The sequence below is a fragment of the Hemiscyllium ocellatum genome, chromosome 37 (assembly GCF_020745735.1).
Source record: "Hemiscyllium ocellatum isolate sHemOce1 chromosome 37, sHemOce1.pat.X.cur, whole genome shotgun sequence".
NCBI lineage: Eukaryota > Metazoa > Chordata > Chondrichthyes > Orectolobiformes > Hemiscylliidae > Hemiscyllium > Hemiscyllium ocellatum.
Genome location: NC_083437.1, coordinates 6,737,357 through 6,754,080, shown reverse-complemented (window position 1 = coordinate 6,754,080; position 16,724 = coordinate 6,737,357). Strand labels below are relative to the sequence as shown.

The 16,724-nt window shown below is 42.4% G+C and overlaps 1 protein-coding gene across 4 annotated transcripts in view; it reads left to right on the top strand.

Annotated features, from left to right (window-relative positions):
* The window catches only part of hspg2 (heparan sulfate proteoglycan 2), a 530,364-nt gene that overhangs the window by 486,556 nt on the left and 27,084 nt on the right, over positions 1-16,724 (top strand). For all 4 annotated transcript variants that reach the window (XM_060851818.1, XM_060851817.1, XM_060851815.1 and 1 more), the window contains 4 exons: positions 2,794-2,892; positions 3,167-3,388; positions 4,962-5,206; positions 8,954-9,125. In XM_060851818.1, the coding sequence (XP_060707801.1) occupies positions 2,794-2,892; positions 3,167-3,388; positions 4,962-5,206; positions 8,954-9,125 (738 nt within the window). The remainder of the gene's footprint in view (positions 1-2,793; positions 2,893-3,166; positions 3,389-4,961; positions 5,207-8,953; positions 9,126-16,724) is intronic.

The window sequence follows — 16,724 nt, the reverse complement described above, 5'->3', positions numbered from 1 at the left end:
ATTTATCATCTCTTTCAAAATAATTTAAATTGAATAGGTGGGAAGTAATTGCTCATAATAGCTGAGTATTGTGCATGAGATGGAGGAAATATTTGTGTCCCAGAATATCAACTTGGCACTTGCTTCAAATTCAAACCCCACTTACCATGTAATCTTTGCTGACATTTCAGTGCAATACTGAGAGAACATTGTTTTTTTAAATATGTTCATGGTATGTAGACATTGTTGGCTATAGTTGGTCTTTGCTGAAAATTTGTGGCTGGAAAAGCGCAGCAGGTCAGGCAGCATCCAAGGAACAGGAGATTCAACGTTTCGGGCATAAGCCCTTCTTCAGGAATCTCCTGTTCCTTGGATGCCGCCTGACCCGCTGAGCTTTTCCAGCCACACATTTTCAGCTCTGATCTCCAGCATCTGCAAACCTCACTTTCTCCTATAGTTGGTCTTTATTGGCCATCCTGAATTACTCTGAAGGTGGGGAATTGTCGTCTTGAACTGCTGCTGACCCAGAGGTATGGGGGCACTGCTTAGTTAGAGAGGGAGTTCCAAGATTTTTGACATGGTCACCAGTGAGGGGATGGCAATATATTTTCTTCTGGTTTGAAGGGGAACTTGCAGGTGGTGGTGTTCCCCTGTTACAGCTGTCTTTGTCCTTCTCGATGTAAGTGGTTCTGAGTTTGGAAGAATAAGTCCACACTCTCTCCAAGTTAGCTACATCACATTACTTTTTCAGCACCTGTCATTTTGAGAGTCCATTCCAAGTGATGAATCTCACTAATTTCACCCTTTATTCTGTGGTGAATTTCTGCAATTCATCTTGTAAATGGCGCACATTGCTGCTACTGAGCATCGCTGGTGTTGGATGTGAATATAGAAGATGGTAGATGGAGTACTAAACAATAACTATATTTGCTCACATGCCATTTTTCAAAAGGGAGGTTTAAATCAAAGTTCCTGGATTAAGTTGGATAGTGAACACGGCATTTCTCCTGATGTCATGGTCAGCATGTATCCCCTAACCAATGCAATGAAAGCAAATTGCCTGGTTATTCATCTCTTTGCTGTGAACTTGTTAGTGTCTATTACAGAATGGTAGTAACTGCACTTTGCATAGCACTTCACAATCAATTACTTACTTTCAATGTGACAAAAATGTGAAAATGTCATATTAGTTCAAGTTCTTTTGTACTTCCCTTCATCATCACAGCATCACCCAGTGGCCATGCACTTGCCCTGCGGCACGGTGTTGAACTCAGTCATCCAACCTTTTATATCTTATTATAGTGAAAACTGGAGTCCATTGGGAACTTGAATGTTCTGTTTCCAAGATTATTGGGTGAGGGAGGAAACTGTGCTAGGCAGAGGTTTGGTATTTACAGAAATCCCAGAGACTGGAACCTGGGATTTCTAATGGGCAGAGTGTATTTCTGTCACACAGATGGAAGTTACGTGTTGGGACCCTGCAAAATCCCTGACATAGCAGACTTTAAAGGGATTGCCCAGGAAATTTCAAATTCTGCTCCTGGTTCCTGTACACCTGAAACCCTCTAAAAGTATCCATCTAAATCAGTGAATGCAGTGGATACCACTGTAATTAAGTATGTATCTAGGAAATGTCAGACAATAAAATGCCTGGTCTAAGCCTTAGATAACTAATAACTGATTCATCAACTCCATGCTACACCTCCCTTAGACCCCGGACCCAGGCCTGATAACCCCACACTCACTGGAAACGGACCTCTTATGATCCAATATCTACCTTTTCTCCCATGACCCAACCCTTACCCCTTTGAGATCCAGCCCCTGCTAGATAAGTATCTCCTGACCATCTTACTCACCGCCATCAATTAGTGAGTCAACCACATACCCCCACCCTGGCACGCTATCCGCCTATCACCCTCAGCTCTTACTCCTCTTACCTACTTACACTTTCATAGGAGCTGTCAACGTGACTGTAATCTGGACATTTAAATCACACAATACAGCCACTGGTTCCTCTAGAAAAGGTGGGGGGGCATGATTTGACTTCCGCTGTCCATGATGCACTGTCAGATTTGAAGTACGTCCCGCATTTCCGTTGGAGTCCTGTTCAGAGTCTCCTGTCAGAAATGTGAAGCTCACTTTTAACATATAAAAGGGCCAAGTTGCTACTGAATGTGATTGTCACTGAGACAATTCAGCTCTGCAGCCCTACTATTAGATTCAAAAACAGAAAAGGAGAGAACCAGAGTTAACGTTTTGGGTCGAGGACAACTCTGAAATAGGGTCACTGGACTCAAAACATTGTCTTTACTTTCTTCCCACGGATGCTGCCAGATCTGCTGAGTTTCTCCAGCAATTTCTGATTTTGTTTCTGATTTCCAGCATCTGCAGTTCTTTGCAGTTGTTTGTTTTGTATTAGTAGATTGAGGGACTTCTCCATTCTCCATCAAACAAGCTTTTATTCAAAACACCGAATTTTTGGGAAGAAGGTGGTGAATAGAGTTCATTGGCTCTTTGCACAGCTGTTGACAGAAAATACGAAAGTAAGGTGTCTCAACTGAAGAGTTTTGCACTTATCAAATTCAGAGCCAGCAAAAAAAAATTCTATTTAAAGGAGTGTAATGATATCCGTTCTGAGGAACGGCCACTGGGCCCAAAACATTAACACTGATTTCTCTCCATTGTTGCTGCCAGACCTGCTGAGCTTTTTTTCAGCAACTTCTGTTTTTGTTACTGATTGACAGCATCTGCAGTTTTGGTTTTGACTGATGAGTGATGGTGGTGGTGATACCTGTCTTTGGTTTTACTTTGCAGAGGCCTGTGGGCTGGACGCTACTTGTGTGAATTTACCAGATGGCCTTGGGTATAACTGTCGATGCCACCTGGGAAAACGAGGGCCGAAATGTATGGATGGTGAGCCTTTCCTGCTAGTTATAATGACAAGTCAGGAATTTAATCCCACCATCAGTAACGGTACCTAAATAAAGTTCATTGCACCTGCATTAACATCACTGGCGATGTTCATATTTATTGCCCATTTTCATGTAAGTAGCCTCACTAGACATTTATTGTTTAGGAATCAGGCTGATCACACATTTCTGTCTGATGACTTCACTGGGATCTTTGTTTATAGAGCATCAGGTAAGATGCAAAAATGGTAAACCTGACTCTTCCTGTTGCCTCACAGGTGTCTTAATTACAGCTCCTTCCTTCAGGGGAGGGCACTCTTTTGTGGCATATCCACCCCTGACCAACGTTCACAATGAGCTGACCATCGAGCTAGAGTTTAAGCCTCACTCACCAAACGGCCTGATGTTCTACAGCAGTGGACAAAGGATGAAAATGAATGACTTCATCTCGGTCGCCATGTTGAATGGACATTTGGAGTTCCGATACGACCTGGGCTCAGGTGAGTGAAATGGAATCTGGATTGAGGACTTCGTCCATGAATGCAGCTCTGCCAACATGAGCAGAGCTCCTCCGATAATCTAGCTTTTCTCTTTCCTGCCACCATTAGCATTGTGCCGTTGTCCTGGGTTGGTGTGTAATTTTGAAGCATATTGTCTGTTGAATCTATTCAGTCTCTAAGTAGCTGCTGTCCAGCCCAAAGACATTATTGAATGATTATGGAATGGCACCTGGTATATTGGGGAATTGTGGGGGTTGGGAAGGGAATGGGGAGGGTGGGGAGGGGTTGGGCGGTAGGATAGAGGGGTGTGTAAGAGCTGCCAAAGTATGTTTCCCTGCCACTGTGTTGGTCCACCAGATTGGCTGCACTCTGTACAGCCGACTCCATTTCCATGTGATGCAAGTCAAGACAGTTTCTTTGGCAGATAGCCTCCCTCTGGCGAAGGTGAAGGGTGCAGAATTGCAGCAAGTTGAGTCCTTTATGGAAGGTGAAAGGTTGGCAAAGAAGCAAGAATCTACCTGCTTTCCACCCAGTTTCCACTCCTTCCTATGCTACAGTTTGTTGGGGTGTGACTGGGGGATGTGAAGTGGTGAATTTTCTAACTATACCCTTCTCCTACCCAATATTCTTCTGTGGAGTGAAGGGGGTTCCATGCAGTCCTCTATCCCAAACACTTGGTGATTCCCATAGGAAATGAGAATCCTCTATTGGCCATCCTGAAGCCAGGAGAGGAGTCACTTCACTTCAGTGTAACAGTGCTTCATTGAACATCATCATGAAATGCCTGTGCCTTCAGTTGTTCCCGTCACTACAGACAGTCTGGGGAGAGTGATATCTGACAGCACAGCAAGTCCTTTCAAAATACAAACAGGTGCTTGTTGGCCCCTTGGAGCAGTTGAATTAACCACATTCCCAAGTTTTGGTTGTTGCCTTGCAGAAGCCAAGTTACACAACATGTTTGTAGGAATTTCAGGGTGGGCGTAATGAGTGGCAATATGATTGTAACTCCTTAGGAGTGCAGAATGTAGCTGTGTCAACTTGCAGTAGTATTTGCTACCATAGAGTGTCTGAATGGGAGGAATTTTGAATGATTGTGGAATGGAACCTGCATATCAGGGGATTCTGGGGGTAGGGAGAGAGAGGGGTGTGTAAGAGCTGCCAGAGTACACTTTGCTGTCAACTGTGTTGACCTGGTCCATCAGACTGGCTGCCCTCTGTAAGGCCTGCTCCATTTCCATGTGATGGAAGTCAATGTGCAATCTCCCTCATTTCAAATGCCACCAGGTTTTTAACAGAATAGAAAGCTAGCTGTGTATTTGTAATCCACATCGGTGCCACTGCTGCAACACTCAGCTTAGGAACAGATATTGCAAAAACACCCTCAGTGTATTTACGCCAAAGAGAAGACCCATACCTTTCTTAACAAAAGAGCTACTGTTTATGTTTACTTCTCTTCATTAAGGGGCAGTTTTGTGAGGGAAGGTTCATTGCGTTGCTAAAAATCCCTGTGTTATTAAGTTCATTGACTCAATCTTCCACTCCACTTGTTCTTCCCCCACCCCCCCACACACAGGACTTGCTGTTCTGCAGAGTGTGAAACCGGTGGCTCTCAACAAATGGCACAGACTGAAAGCGCATAGACACAACAAGGATGGTTTGCTGAAAATAGATGATGAGAAAGAGATCAGAAGAGTCTCTCCAGGCAAAAGCCAAGGTTTGAACCTTCGCAGCCCCATGTACCTTGGAGGTGTGCCCAGTTCAGAGATTCTCCCCAAAGCAGTAAACATCACAGAAGGGATTGAAGGCTGTATCACTGAGGTGAGTCTCCAGTGTAAAAGACAGGAACAGCACCATTCCAACAATTGAAGAAAGTCGTCTTAGAGTCATTGAGTCATACAGTATGAAACCAGACTCCCTTCGGTCCAACCATAATCCCTAACTAAACTAGTCCCATATCCCTCCAAAAATGCACTTATCCAAAATGTATCTTAAATGTAACTGAAACCAACATCCACCATTTTTTCTGGAACCTAATTCCACGTATGAACCACTGACTGTTATAAAAAAAATTGCCCCTCATGTCTTTTTAAAATCTTTCTCCCCTCACCTTAAAATATGCATCCTGCTCTTAAACTCCCCCACTCTATAGAAAAGACAGCTATATTCATCTTCTTTATACCCCTCATGAGTTTATAAACCTCTTTAAGGACACCCCTCAACTTCCTACGCTCCAGTGAAAAACATCCCAGCCTATTCTTACAACTCAAACTACCCATTTCTGGCAACATGCTGGTAAATCTTTTCTGAACCCTCTCCAGTTTAATAATATCCTTCCTCTATATATGTGTAATATATATCTTCTCACACCTGTAAGTTATATACTCCCTCAGTGCTGTGCAGATTGAGGATACGAGGAACTTGGCCACTACTTCCAGCCCTCTCTCTTTGTTACACTGTATTATCTGTCTACAAGGGGCCCAGTGAGAGCCACTTATTCCTGAGGGGGTCGGTTAGCTCAGTTGGCTGGATGGTTGGTTTATGGTGCAGTGTTGCCAACAGCATGGGTTCAATTCCCACACCAGCTGAGGTTACCATGGAGGACTCTGCTTCTTGACCTCTCCCCCCACCTGAGGTGTGGTGACCCACAGATTAAACTACTACCAGTTGGCTCTATCTAATGAGCAAGCAACCCTATAGTCTGATAAGACTATGGTGACTTCGTAATTTTTGACTCTCACTTCTCTCCATTATCCTTTGTCTTTAAATTTCCTCTGCCTTCACTTCACCTTGTGTAGTCAATGTATATTTCAAGTAAGGCCAATCATTCCCATTGCAAGATGGAATGGAAAGAGGGTACAGAATCCTGATTTGTTATTAATCAAATTGAAGGTGCTCTAGTTTTAGACCCAGGATTGTTTTGATTTTTTTTTCAAATGGACCAGATAAATAAAAACTTTCATTCCACAATGAAGAATAATGTTCGATTTGGAGAATCATGGACAGAAGTAACATGTCTACACCATTCATCCTGAAACATTGACCTAGCACTCAGTTTCATTAATATGTCACTCGGTATCCCATTTGCCCAAAGCTTCATTTCATGTTTGCTTCCAAGAGGATGGAGTTTAACAATAGGAAGATTTTTGTTAAATATATCTCAAACATGGTCAGATGACACTTGTACAGTGGAATATATGACTTTGATTGTCATTATTAGAGAGACAACATTGATGAAGTAGAAAAGGTGCAGAATGAATTATTGGGATGGTTCCAGAAAAGCAAGACTAATGGGATAGATGAAGAATTAACCTTTTTTTTTCTGCTAGTGGTAAGATTGAGAGGTGACCTAATGGAAATCTTTAATAGTTTAACATGTTTTAATAGACTTGACACAGAGATTGTGTCCAGTTGTAGAGAGCATCATTATTAGAAGGAATTCATATCAGATATTCATCACTAAATCAAAGAAGGAAGTCAGAAGAAATGCAGAGAATAATAAGAACTTTAGGATGCAGGTGTCACTGGCATTTCTAGCTTATCCCTAATCCCCATTAAAAATGCTCAGCCATTGGAGAGCAATTTAGAATTAACTATGTGTGACTGGAGTCATGCATAGGTCAGACCAGGTAAAGAGGCAGTTTTTTTTCCTTTCGGACATTAATGAATGTTAATGAATAATGGACTCATGTCATAATCAGTGTTAGTTTCATAGTCGTTTACTGAAACTAGCTTTCCAAAGTTTGTTAATTGAATTTTACTTCCATCTGCTGTGATAGCTTTTGGACACACATCCCCAGAGCATTAGCCAGGACCTCTGGCTTACCAGTTTATGTTACCATTGCACCATCAGAACATGCAGGTACTTACCACAGGATGAGTCAGATAGTATAAATCATAGAACCCCTACAGTGTGGAAACAGACCACTTGGCCCAGCAAGTCCACACTGACCCTTCGAAGAGTGACCCACTCAGACCCATTCTACATTTACCCCTGACTAATGCACCTAACCCCCACATCCCTGAACACTATGGGCAATTTAGCATGGCTATTTCACCTAACCTGCACATCTTTGGAAACCAGCGCACCCGGAGGAAACCCATGCAGACACGGGATAATGTGCACGCTCCACACAGTCACCCGAGGCTGGAATCAAATCTGGGTCCCTGGTGCTATGAGGCAGCAGTACTAACCACTGAGCCACCATGCTGCTCAAGATGATTTAATGATGAGGCTAGATGAACAGGTTTTGGAGAAAGGAAATACAGAACAATGCTGGTAGACTTAGATGAGGAAAGACATGGACTTCAGTAAGGCATTCGACAAGGTTCCCCATGGGAGACTGATTAGCAAGGTTAGATCTCATGGAATAGAAGGAGAACTAGCCATTTGGATGCAGAACCGGCTCAAAGGTAGAAGACAGTGGATGGTGGTGGAGGGTTGTTTTTCACACTGGAGGCCTGTGACCAGTGGACTGTCACAAGAATCAGTGCTGGGCCCTCTACTTTTTTCATTTACATAAATGATTTGGATGCGAGCATTAGAGGTACAGTTAGTAAGTTTGCAGATGACACCAAAATTGGAGGTGTAGTGGACAGCGAAGAGGGTTACCACAGGATCTGGACCAGATGGGTCAATGGGCTGAGAAGTGGCAGATGGAGTTTAATTCAGATAAATGCGAGGTGCTGCATTTTGGGAAAGCAAATCTTAGCAGGACTTATACACTTAATGGTAAGGTCCTAGGGAGTGTTGCTGAACAAAGACACCTTGGCGTGCAGGTTCATAGCTCCTTGAAAGTGGAGACGCAGGTAGATGGAATAGTGAAGAAGGCGTTTGGTATGCTTTCCTTTGTGGTCAGAGTATTGAGTACAGGCGTTGGGAGGTCATTTTGCGGCTGTACAGGACATTGGTTAGGCCACTATTGGAATATTGCGTGCAATTCTGGTCTCCTTCCTATTGGAAAGATGTTGTGAAACTTGAAAGGGTTCAGAAAAGATTTACAAGGATGTTGCCAGGGTTGGAGGATTTGAGCTACAGGGAGAGGCTGAACAGGCTGGGGCTGTTTTCCCTGGAGCGTCGGAGGCTGAGGGGTGACCTTATAGAGATTTACAAAATTATGAGGGGCATGGATAGGATAAATAGGCAAAGTCTTTTCCCTGGGGTTGGGGAGTCCAGAACTGGGGGGCATAGGTTTAGGGTGAGAGGGGAAAGATATAAAAAAGACCTAAGGGGCAACTCTTTCACGCAGAAGTTGGTACGCGTATGGAATGAGCTGTCAGAGGATGTGGTGGAGGCTGGTACAATTGCAACATTTAAGAGGCATTTGGGTGGGTATATGAATGGGAAGGGTTTGGAGGGATATGGTCTGAGTGCTGGCAGGTGGGACTAGATTGGGTTGGGATAGCTGGTCGGCATGGACGGGTTGGACCGAAGGGTCTGTTTCCATGCTGTACATCTCTATGACTCTATGACTGGAGGAGGATCATGTGGGAAATAAGCTGGTAGATTGGAATGAGCTCTTTTTCTGTGTACATTCTGTGTAATTCTAAGTCTTTCCATTACCCAAGGTTTCCATTAATGGGAAGAAGGTGGATCTCTCCTACACCTTTACAGACAGTCTGAATGTGGATCAGTGTGGTGACAGCTCACCGTGTGACCGTGGTCCTTGCCTGCATGGTGGAACGTGTAGAGTAACTGGAGAGTATGAATACCAATGCATCTGTGCAAATCAGTATCAGGGTAAGTCCACAGGAAGAAGTAACTGCCTTGTGTATCATTCCTTAGAACATTTATAGCCAATGGCCTCATAGTAAATGAAAAGAGACTTAAACTAGCTCAGGTGGACATTATATTTAGTCACTCTTGGGATGTGGGCATTGCTGCCTGGCCAGCATTTATTGACCACCCCAACTGCCCTTGAACTGAATGGCTTGCTAGGCCATTGCAGACGGCAATTGAGAGTCAACCACATGGGTATCTGTAGGCCAGACCAGGTGAGGTTGGCAGATTCTTTCCCAGAAGGACATTAGTGACGTGGATAAGGTTTTCTGACAATTAACTATGGTTTCATGGTCATCAGTAAATTCTGAATTCCAGATTTTTTTGTTATTGGATTCAAATTACACCATCTGCCGTGACAGGATTCAAACCCAGGGCCCGTGAACATTAGCTGATTTTCTGGATTAATAGTCCAGCGATAATTCCATCGCATCCCCAGGAGTAGACTAGGTTTCCAATTGCATGTTGTATATGAAAACTTCAACAGATTTATGGCAGCTTTGCTGTCAAAATTGTTTGGAAATTTTTCACTTCAATATATTGATATTCTCAAGAGCAATGAGGCATAGATGCTAGCAACAGATGCTAGCCTAGCCAGCAACACCAACATCCCTGATGGGATGATAAAGCAAATTGGTAGCACCAGAGATTAAATTGTGAGTCTACTGACAGTGATTGTCAATTAAAATCAAAATGCAATTTTATCCAGAATTCATGGTGAGTTGATGACTGGTCAAGTCTGACATTGCCCTTGGCCTCAGCACCCTGTTTCAGACGCATGCTTGCCTGATATACACTCAAATGTTGTCTTATTCTTCTCTGTCTAGACATAGTAAAGTATAGGTAATGTCAATGAAGTAGCTTTAATATAATTAGATTACTAATAGATTTTAGATAATGTATCTCAGACTTATGATCAAGGTTAGAACGCGTTCATTCAGATGACAAATGACATTTTTTTAATATTCCTTCGTGGAATATGGGCATCGCTAGCAAGGCCAGCTTTTATGCCTGTCCCAAATTGCCCTTGAACTGAGTGGCTTGTTTGCAGAGTTAAGAATCAATCATATTGCTATGAGCCTAGAGTCATATGTAGCTAGACCTAAAGTTGGCAGGTTTCTCTCTCTAAAGGACATTAGTGAGAATGGATAGGTTTTTCAACAATTTCAGGATAAATGTGGAGAGGGCATTTCCTCTTATGGAAGAATCTAGAACTAGGAATCACTGTCTAAAATTAAGCAGTTGCCTAGAGATGAAGGGAACTTTCTTTTTATCTTGAGTCTTTGGAACTTTCTTCTTGAAATGGTACTGGAAACAGAGTATGTGAATATTTATAAGGCAGAGATCGATGGATTCTTGTTAAGCAAATGGGTGAAAGATTACGGTGGGTCAGCACAAAGTGGTTTTGCGGTTTAGGAATCTTATTAAATGACAAGTAATGCTCAAGATGCTGAATGGCACCTCATCCTTGATGGTATATTTTGTGGACCTCATCATTTGAGATAACTACTTATTCTACATTTTCATTCATTGAATTTAAATTCCACACCAGTTACTGTGGTGGGTTTTGAACCCGGGTCCCCAAGAATATTAGCCTGATTCTTGGGATTATATAATCAAGAGACATTACCTCAATGCCATCGTGTTCCCCCACTGACTGGCTAGCAAGCTGGCTACAAAACAGAAAAGAAATATTTGAGGTTAAGAAGAACTCTTTAGACTGGGAAAAAGGTGGGAAGTGATGTTCCACAGTGTTCATTTCAGATCACTATTGTTAACTATTTGCATCAATGATCCAGATTCTGAAATATGACTTCAAAATGTTCAGATTGTACTACATTGGGGAATGTAGTTAGTGCTGAGGAGTAAATTCTAGGAAGACATGAATAAGCTTTGACAGTAAGGAGGTTACACACATGATGAAAATAAACAGGGCACAGTAGCAAAGGAGTCCAGAAGAATAGATATAAACTAAACATAACAAGTTAGTAAAGGTTTTTTTAAGAAAGGCAGAATAAACCATGGAGTTCAATTCGAGAAGGATGGAATTGAAAAGCGAGAAAAGTTATTGCTAAACTTGAATAGAGCCTTGCTTAGACCATGCCTGGATAACTGTGTATTGTTCTGGTCTCCTTAATTGTTAGAAAAGGATAAATAGGCAGTTGAGAAAGGGCAAAAAAATCACAAACGTGATATTAGAACTGAGAGAATGTATTAAACAGAAAAAGCTGAACAACTTACTTCAGATCATGTGAAGCTGAGGGGTGATCTAGTAGAGGGCATGGAATGGTAGGTGTCGAGATTGTGATGAAAATGTGTTGCTAGTTAAAGCACAGCAGGTCAGGCAACATCCAAGGAACAGGAAATTCGACGTTTCGGGCCAGAGCCCTTCATCAGGAATTGTGATGCCATGTTTCCCCAGCATAGTGCCTCCCATCTCCCTCCAAGGTTGTGTAACTTTTAAAAAATCACCAATAAATCCAAAGGTATTCAGGAGAAACCTCTTTACCCAAAGAGTGGTTAGAACATGGAACTAACTGCCACAAGAAGTTGAGGCAAATAGCATTGCAAAGTGGGAAAACTAAAACAAGAATGAGAAAGAAGATGGATATAGAGCAGAGGAGTGCCACATGTGTGAGAGTATAAATAAACTAGTTGGACCATTGGCCATTTTTAATGGCTCTGAGAAACACTACATAAGCATAACAGTCCTGTGTGAAATTAGCTGGGAGTCTCGGCCTCGTGCCTGTACATTCCAGGCTAAGGAAATCCACAGTTTTAGCTCAAATGACTTTATTTATGAACCCCTTTAGAAAAGCCAAGAGGAAGGCTAATTTCAGAAATAGTAAAATTTAGCTCACTCTGATACATCATTCTAAATGAGGCTTTCTCCCTGCCCAAAGACAAGTCTGAAGCAGAGTCATGCCTGGGGCTTTGGTAGGTGTTCCTACCCCCTGATGTGGGTAGTTGATATTGTGCATTGTTACCTGATGAATGACCATTTTAGGAATGAGTAAATGCAATGTATTGGCTTACAAACAATTGATACAGTGTTGTGATAGAGTTGCATTTTCATAACATGACTCACGTTGCCACATAATAAGCTAACCTGTTGCCAACCAACTCAAGTATTGACCTATAAAAATGGAAAGCAGCTGAAAAATAGTGCCTCCTATAAAAATGGGAAACAGCTGAAACCATGGAAAGCCACTTTTAACTAAGATACCTTTTCGCATTTAATTTCGTTCTCTAACTACAAACAAGACACTTTAACAGTACTTTTTAACTAGGTTAATTTAAAATCTTGGCTTTTAAATTTCACTTATAATTCAAGCAAACTTTCACAGCCTGTACAAACTAATAAATGGTTATGAAAAATAGATCTGCACATAGTGGGTCCACTTTCATTTGTCATTTATGTAAATGGTTTGAATGAGAATATAGGGCGCATGGTTAGTAACTTGGAGATAGTGAGAACTGCAAATGCTAGAGAGCCGAAGTGGATGAAGAATTGAGCTGGGAAAAGCACAGCGGGTCAAGCAGCATCTGAGGAGAAGGGGAGCCAATGTTTCAGGTCAGAACCTTTGATCAGGACAATACCTTTGAGAAGGTGACTAAGGAAGTGGACGAGGGTAAAGCAGTAGATGTTGTGTATATGGATTTTAGTAAGGCGTTCGATAAGGTTCCCCATGGTAGGCTAATGTTAAAACTACGGAGGTATGGCATTGAGGATACATTAGAGGTTTGGATTAGGAATTGGCTGGCTGGAAGGAGACAGAGGGTAGTAGTTGATGGATTATGTTCATCTTGGAGCGCAGTTACTAGCGGTGTACCACAAGGATCTGTTTTGGGACCATTGCTTTTTGTTATCTTTATAAATGATCTAGAGGAAGGACTTGAAAGCTGGGTAAGCAAGTTTGCGGATGACACAAAAGTCGGTGGAGTTGTGGATAGTGAGGAAGGAAGTGGTAGGTTACAGCGGGATATAGATAAGTTGCAGAGCTGGGCAGAAATGTGGCAAATGGAATTCAATGTAGCTAAGTGCGAAGTCGTTCACTTTGGTAGGAATAACAAGATGATGGATTACTGGGCTAATGGTCGGCTACTTGGTAGTGTGGATGAGCAGAGGGATCTTGGTGTCCATGTACACAGATCTCTGAAAGTTGCCACCCAGGTAAATAGTGCTGTGAGGAAGGCATATGGTGTACTGGGCTTTATTGGCAGAGGAATTGAGTTCCGGAGTCCTGAGGTCATGTTGCAGTTGTATAAGACTCTGGTGAGGCCTCATCTGGAGTATTGTGTGCAGTTTTGGTCGCCATACAATAGGAAGGATGTGGAAGCTTTAGAATGAGTGCAGAGGAGGTTTACCAGGATGTTGCCTGGAATGGTAGGAAAATCTTATGAGGAAAGGCTGAGGCACTTGGGGCTGTTCTCATTGGAGAAGAGAAGGTTTAGGGGAGATCTGATAGAAGTGTATAAGATGATTAGGGGTTTAGATAGGGTAGATACCAAGAACCTTTTACCGCTAATGGAGTCAGGTGTTACTAGGGGACATGGCTTTAAATTAAGGGGTGGTAGGTATAGGACAGATGTTAGGGGTAGATTCTTCACACAGCGGGTTGTGAGTTCATGGAATGCCCTGCCCGTATCAATGGTGAACTCTCCTTCTTTATGGTCATTTAAGCGGGCATTGGATAGGCATTTGGAAGTTATTGGGCTAGTATAGGTTAGGTAGGATTCGGTCGGCGCAACATCGAGGGCCGAAGGGCCTGTACTGCGCTGTATCCTTCTATGTTCTATGTTCTATGTAATACTCAGGACACCCTTCTCCTCGGATGCTGCTTAACCTGCTGTGTTTATTCCAGCTCAACTCTTTATCACCATGGTTATTAAGTTTGTGAATTGGTAGTATAGTGGACAGTGAAGATTGTTATCACAGATTACAAAGATATCTTGATCAATTGGGTCCGAGGACTGTGGAGTGGCTGATGGAGTTCAACTTGGATACGTGCAAGGTTTTACATTTTGATAAAACAAACGGCAGTACTTATATAACTAAATGTAGGACCTTGGGTAGTGTTGTAGGACTAGAGACCTAGGGGCTCAGATGCCTAGTTCTTTGAAATTTGCATCACAGCTGTACATAGTGTTTAAGAAGGCTTTTAGCATGCTTGCCTTCATTGCTCAGATCCTTTGAGTTTCAGAGTTGGGACATCACATTAAGGTTGTACAGGACAATGGTGAGGCCTACTCGGGAGTACTGTGTGCAGTTCTGGTCATCCTGTTATAGGAGGGATATTATTAAACTGGAGAATGTTCAGAAAAGATTTACCAGGGTGTTGCCAGAAATGGAGGGTTTGATTTGTAAGGAGAAGCTGGGACTTTTTCCACTGGTGAGTAGGAGGTTGAGGGTTGACCTTTTGGAGATTTATAAGATCATGAGAGGCATAGATAAGGTGAAGAGCAATGGTCTTTTCCCTAAGTTGCAGGAGTTCAAAACTCAGGAGCATATTTTTAAGGTGAGAGAAAGATTTAAAAAGGACATGAGGGGCAATGTTTTTGCATAGACAATGGTTAGTGTGTGGAATGAATTGCCAAAGGAAGTGTTGGATGCAGGTACAGTTACAATTAAAAAAAAACATTTAGATAGATACATGAACAGGAAAGGTTTGGAGGAATACCAGCTAAATGGAGACAGGTGGGACTAGTTGGGCCGAAAGGTCTGTTTCCATGCTGTATGACTATACAGATCTGAAGAAAAATGGTTACTGGTGTAATAATTCATTTTCTTACATATAATGTGAATTTATAAATTGGATCTGTCCATTATTTCTATAAAGTTATGGACTTGTAAATGTCAGTAAAGCTATTAATTCAAAGTTCCTCAATAAGTCACAGATATAAGATGACATGGCATGATTATTACAATTAATAAATTCTGAAATAAAGGCTAATCTCAATAACGATAACCGTGAAATTATCTTCAAAATCCATCGGGTTCGCAAATGTTCTTTTGGGAAGGAAATCTCTTGCTCTTACATGTCCTGATGTCTGATGCTCCAGGCCCAAGCCAATGTGGTTGATTCTCAGCCGCTCCCAAGAGCAATTAGGGACTTACTGATCTTAGTAGTGACATCCCGCAAAATAATTTTTGCAGAAATTTAGTCTGCTTGTGGAAATTGGAAATTAGCAACATAGGTTTAAGATTCAGTGTTTCAGTGAACAGTGAAGACTATCTTCCAAACCAACTAACTGTGCTGGTATCATAAACAACATATTTCAAAACCACATTACACATTTGGGCAGCTCAGTGTTTAGCACTGCTGTCTCACTGCTTCAGGGACCCGGATTCGATTCCAGCCTCGGAGGACTGTGTGTGGAGTTTGCATATTCTCCCTGTGTCTCCGTGGGTTTCCTTCGTGTGCGTTCCGGTTTCTTCCCATAGTGCAAAGATGTGGATTGGCCATGCTAAATTGCCCAAAGAGTAAACGGATATTCATGCTAGGTGGGTTAGCAATGGGAATTGCAGGGTTTACAGGGATAGGATAGGGGGTCGCAATGCTCTGCAGAGGGGCGGTGTGAACTCAATTGCCTAAATGGCCTGTTTCCACTCTGTAGGGTTTCTACAATTGATTCCTTGAATTATGCATTTATTAACATATCACATTAGTTCAGTTAGGTAAGGACATTTTCTAAAATACACCTGAATTGTTGATCATATTGCTATATTACAGAGTAATGTATATTTTTGAACTCCAAGTACCAGCTATAGTTAGCAATCTTCGTGAGTTCTGGTCAGAAGATGATTCCGAATGTGAGCTAAGGGCGCTGACCTTTCTTCTCAGAATAGGCCTTCACCAAAATCTATATCAATACTTATTCTGCTATTTTATTTGAGAAAAATTGGCAGCAAGCAAAGGGATCATTTTAATTCCCAAAGCGGGTAAGGGGTAAGTGAATAAGCACCAGTTTCACGATGATGGAGTGTGGGAAGGCAGGGCAGTCAACAGACCTGTCAGGAGATAGGCTGGTTACTTTAATACTTTAAGAAGGCCATGTACCTCCAGTATAACTGGTCATTTCAGTCCCTGTGGGTCAGGTTTTCTGGACTTTGAGAGAAGTTTGGGAGCTGAAGAGAGGTATATCAGCACGGTTCCATCAGGTCAGTGCCTTTCTCATGCTGCTTGTGGGCCAGGAAGATCAGGGGTGTCTCATTGTTGTGCCAGCCAACAATTTACCAGGAATTGGCGCCTCCCTCTCCCAACCTAGTTTTGCATCTAGCTCTGCTCCTCTCCCCAGCACCTACCTTCCCTGTCCCCATCCATCTTCACTACCCTGGCAGATGAGCTGCAGCTGGGATAACTGTTGTAAAATAAAATTCAATAACTCCTACGTCAAATTACGCAGTTCGTGCAGAAATCATATTTCCCATTCTTCGCAGATTCAAATTTCCGTCCATCACCAATATCATCAGAGTCAAGTGGTGTCTTGCTGCTACTTCCTCCGAATCTTGTTCACGTTCTATTGTTGCCCTTTCCTCATGAAGCTTCACATTCAGAA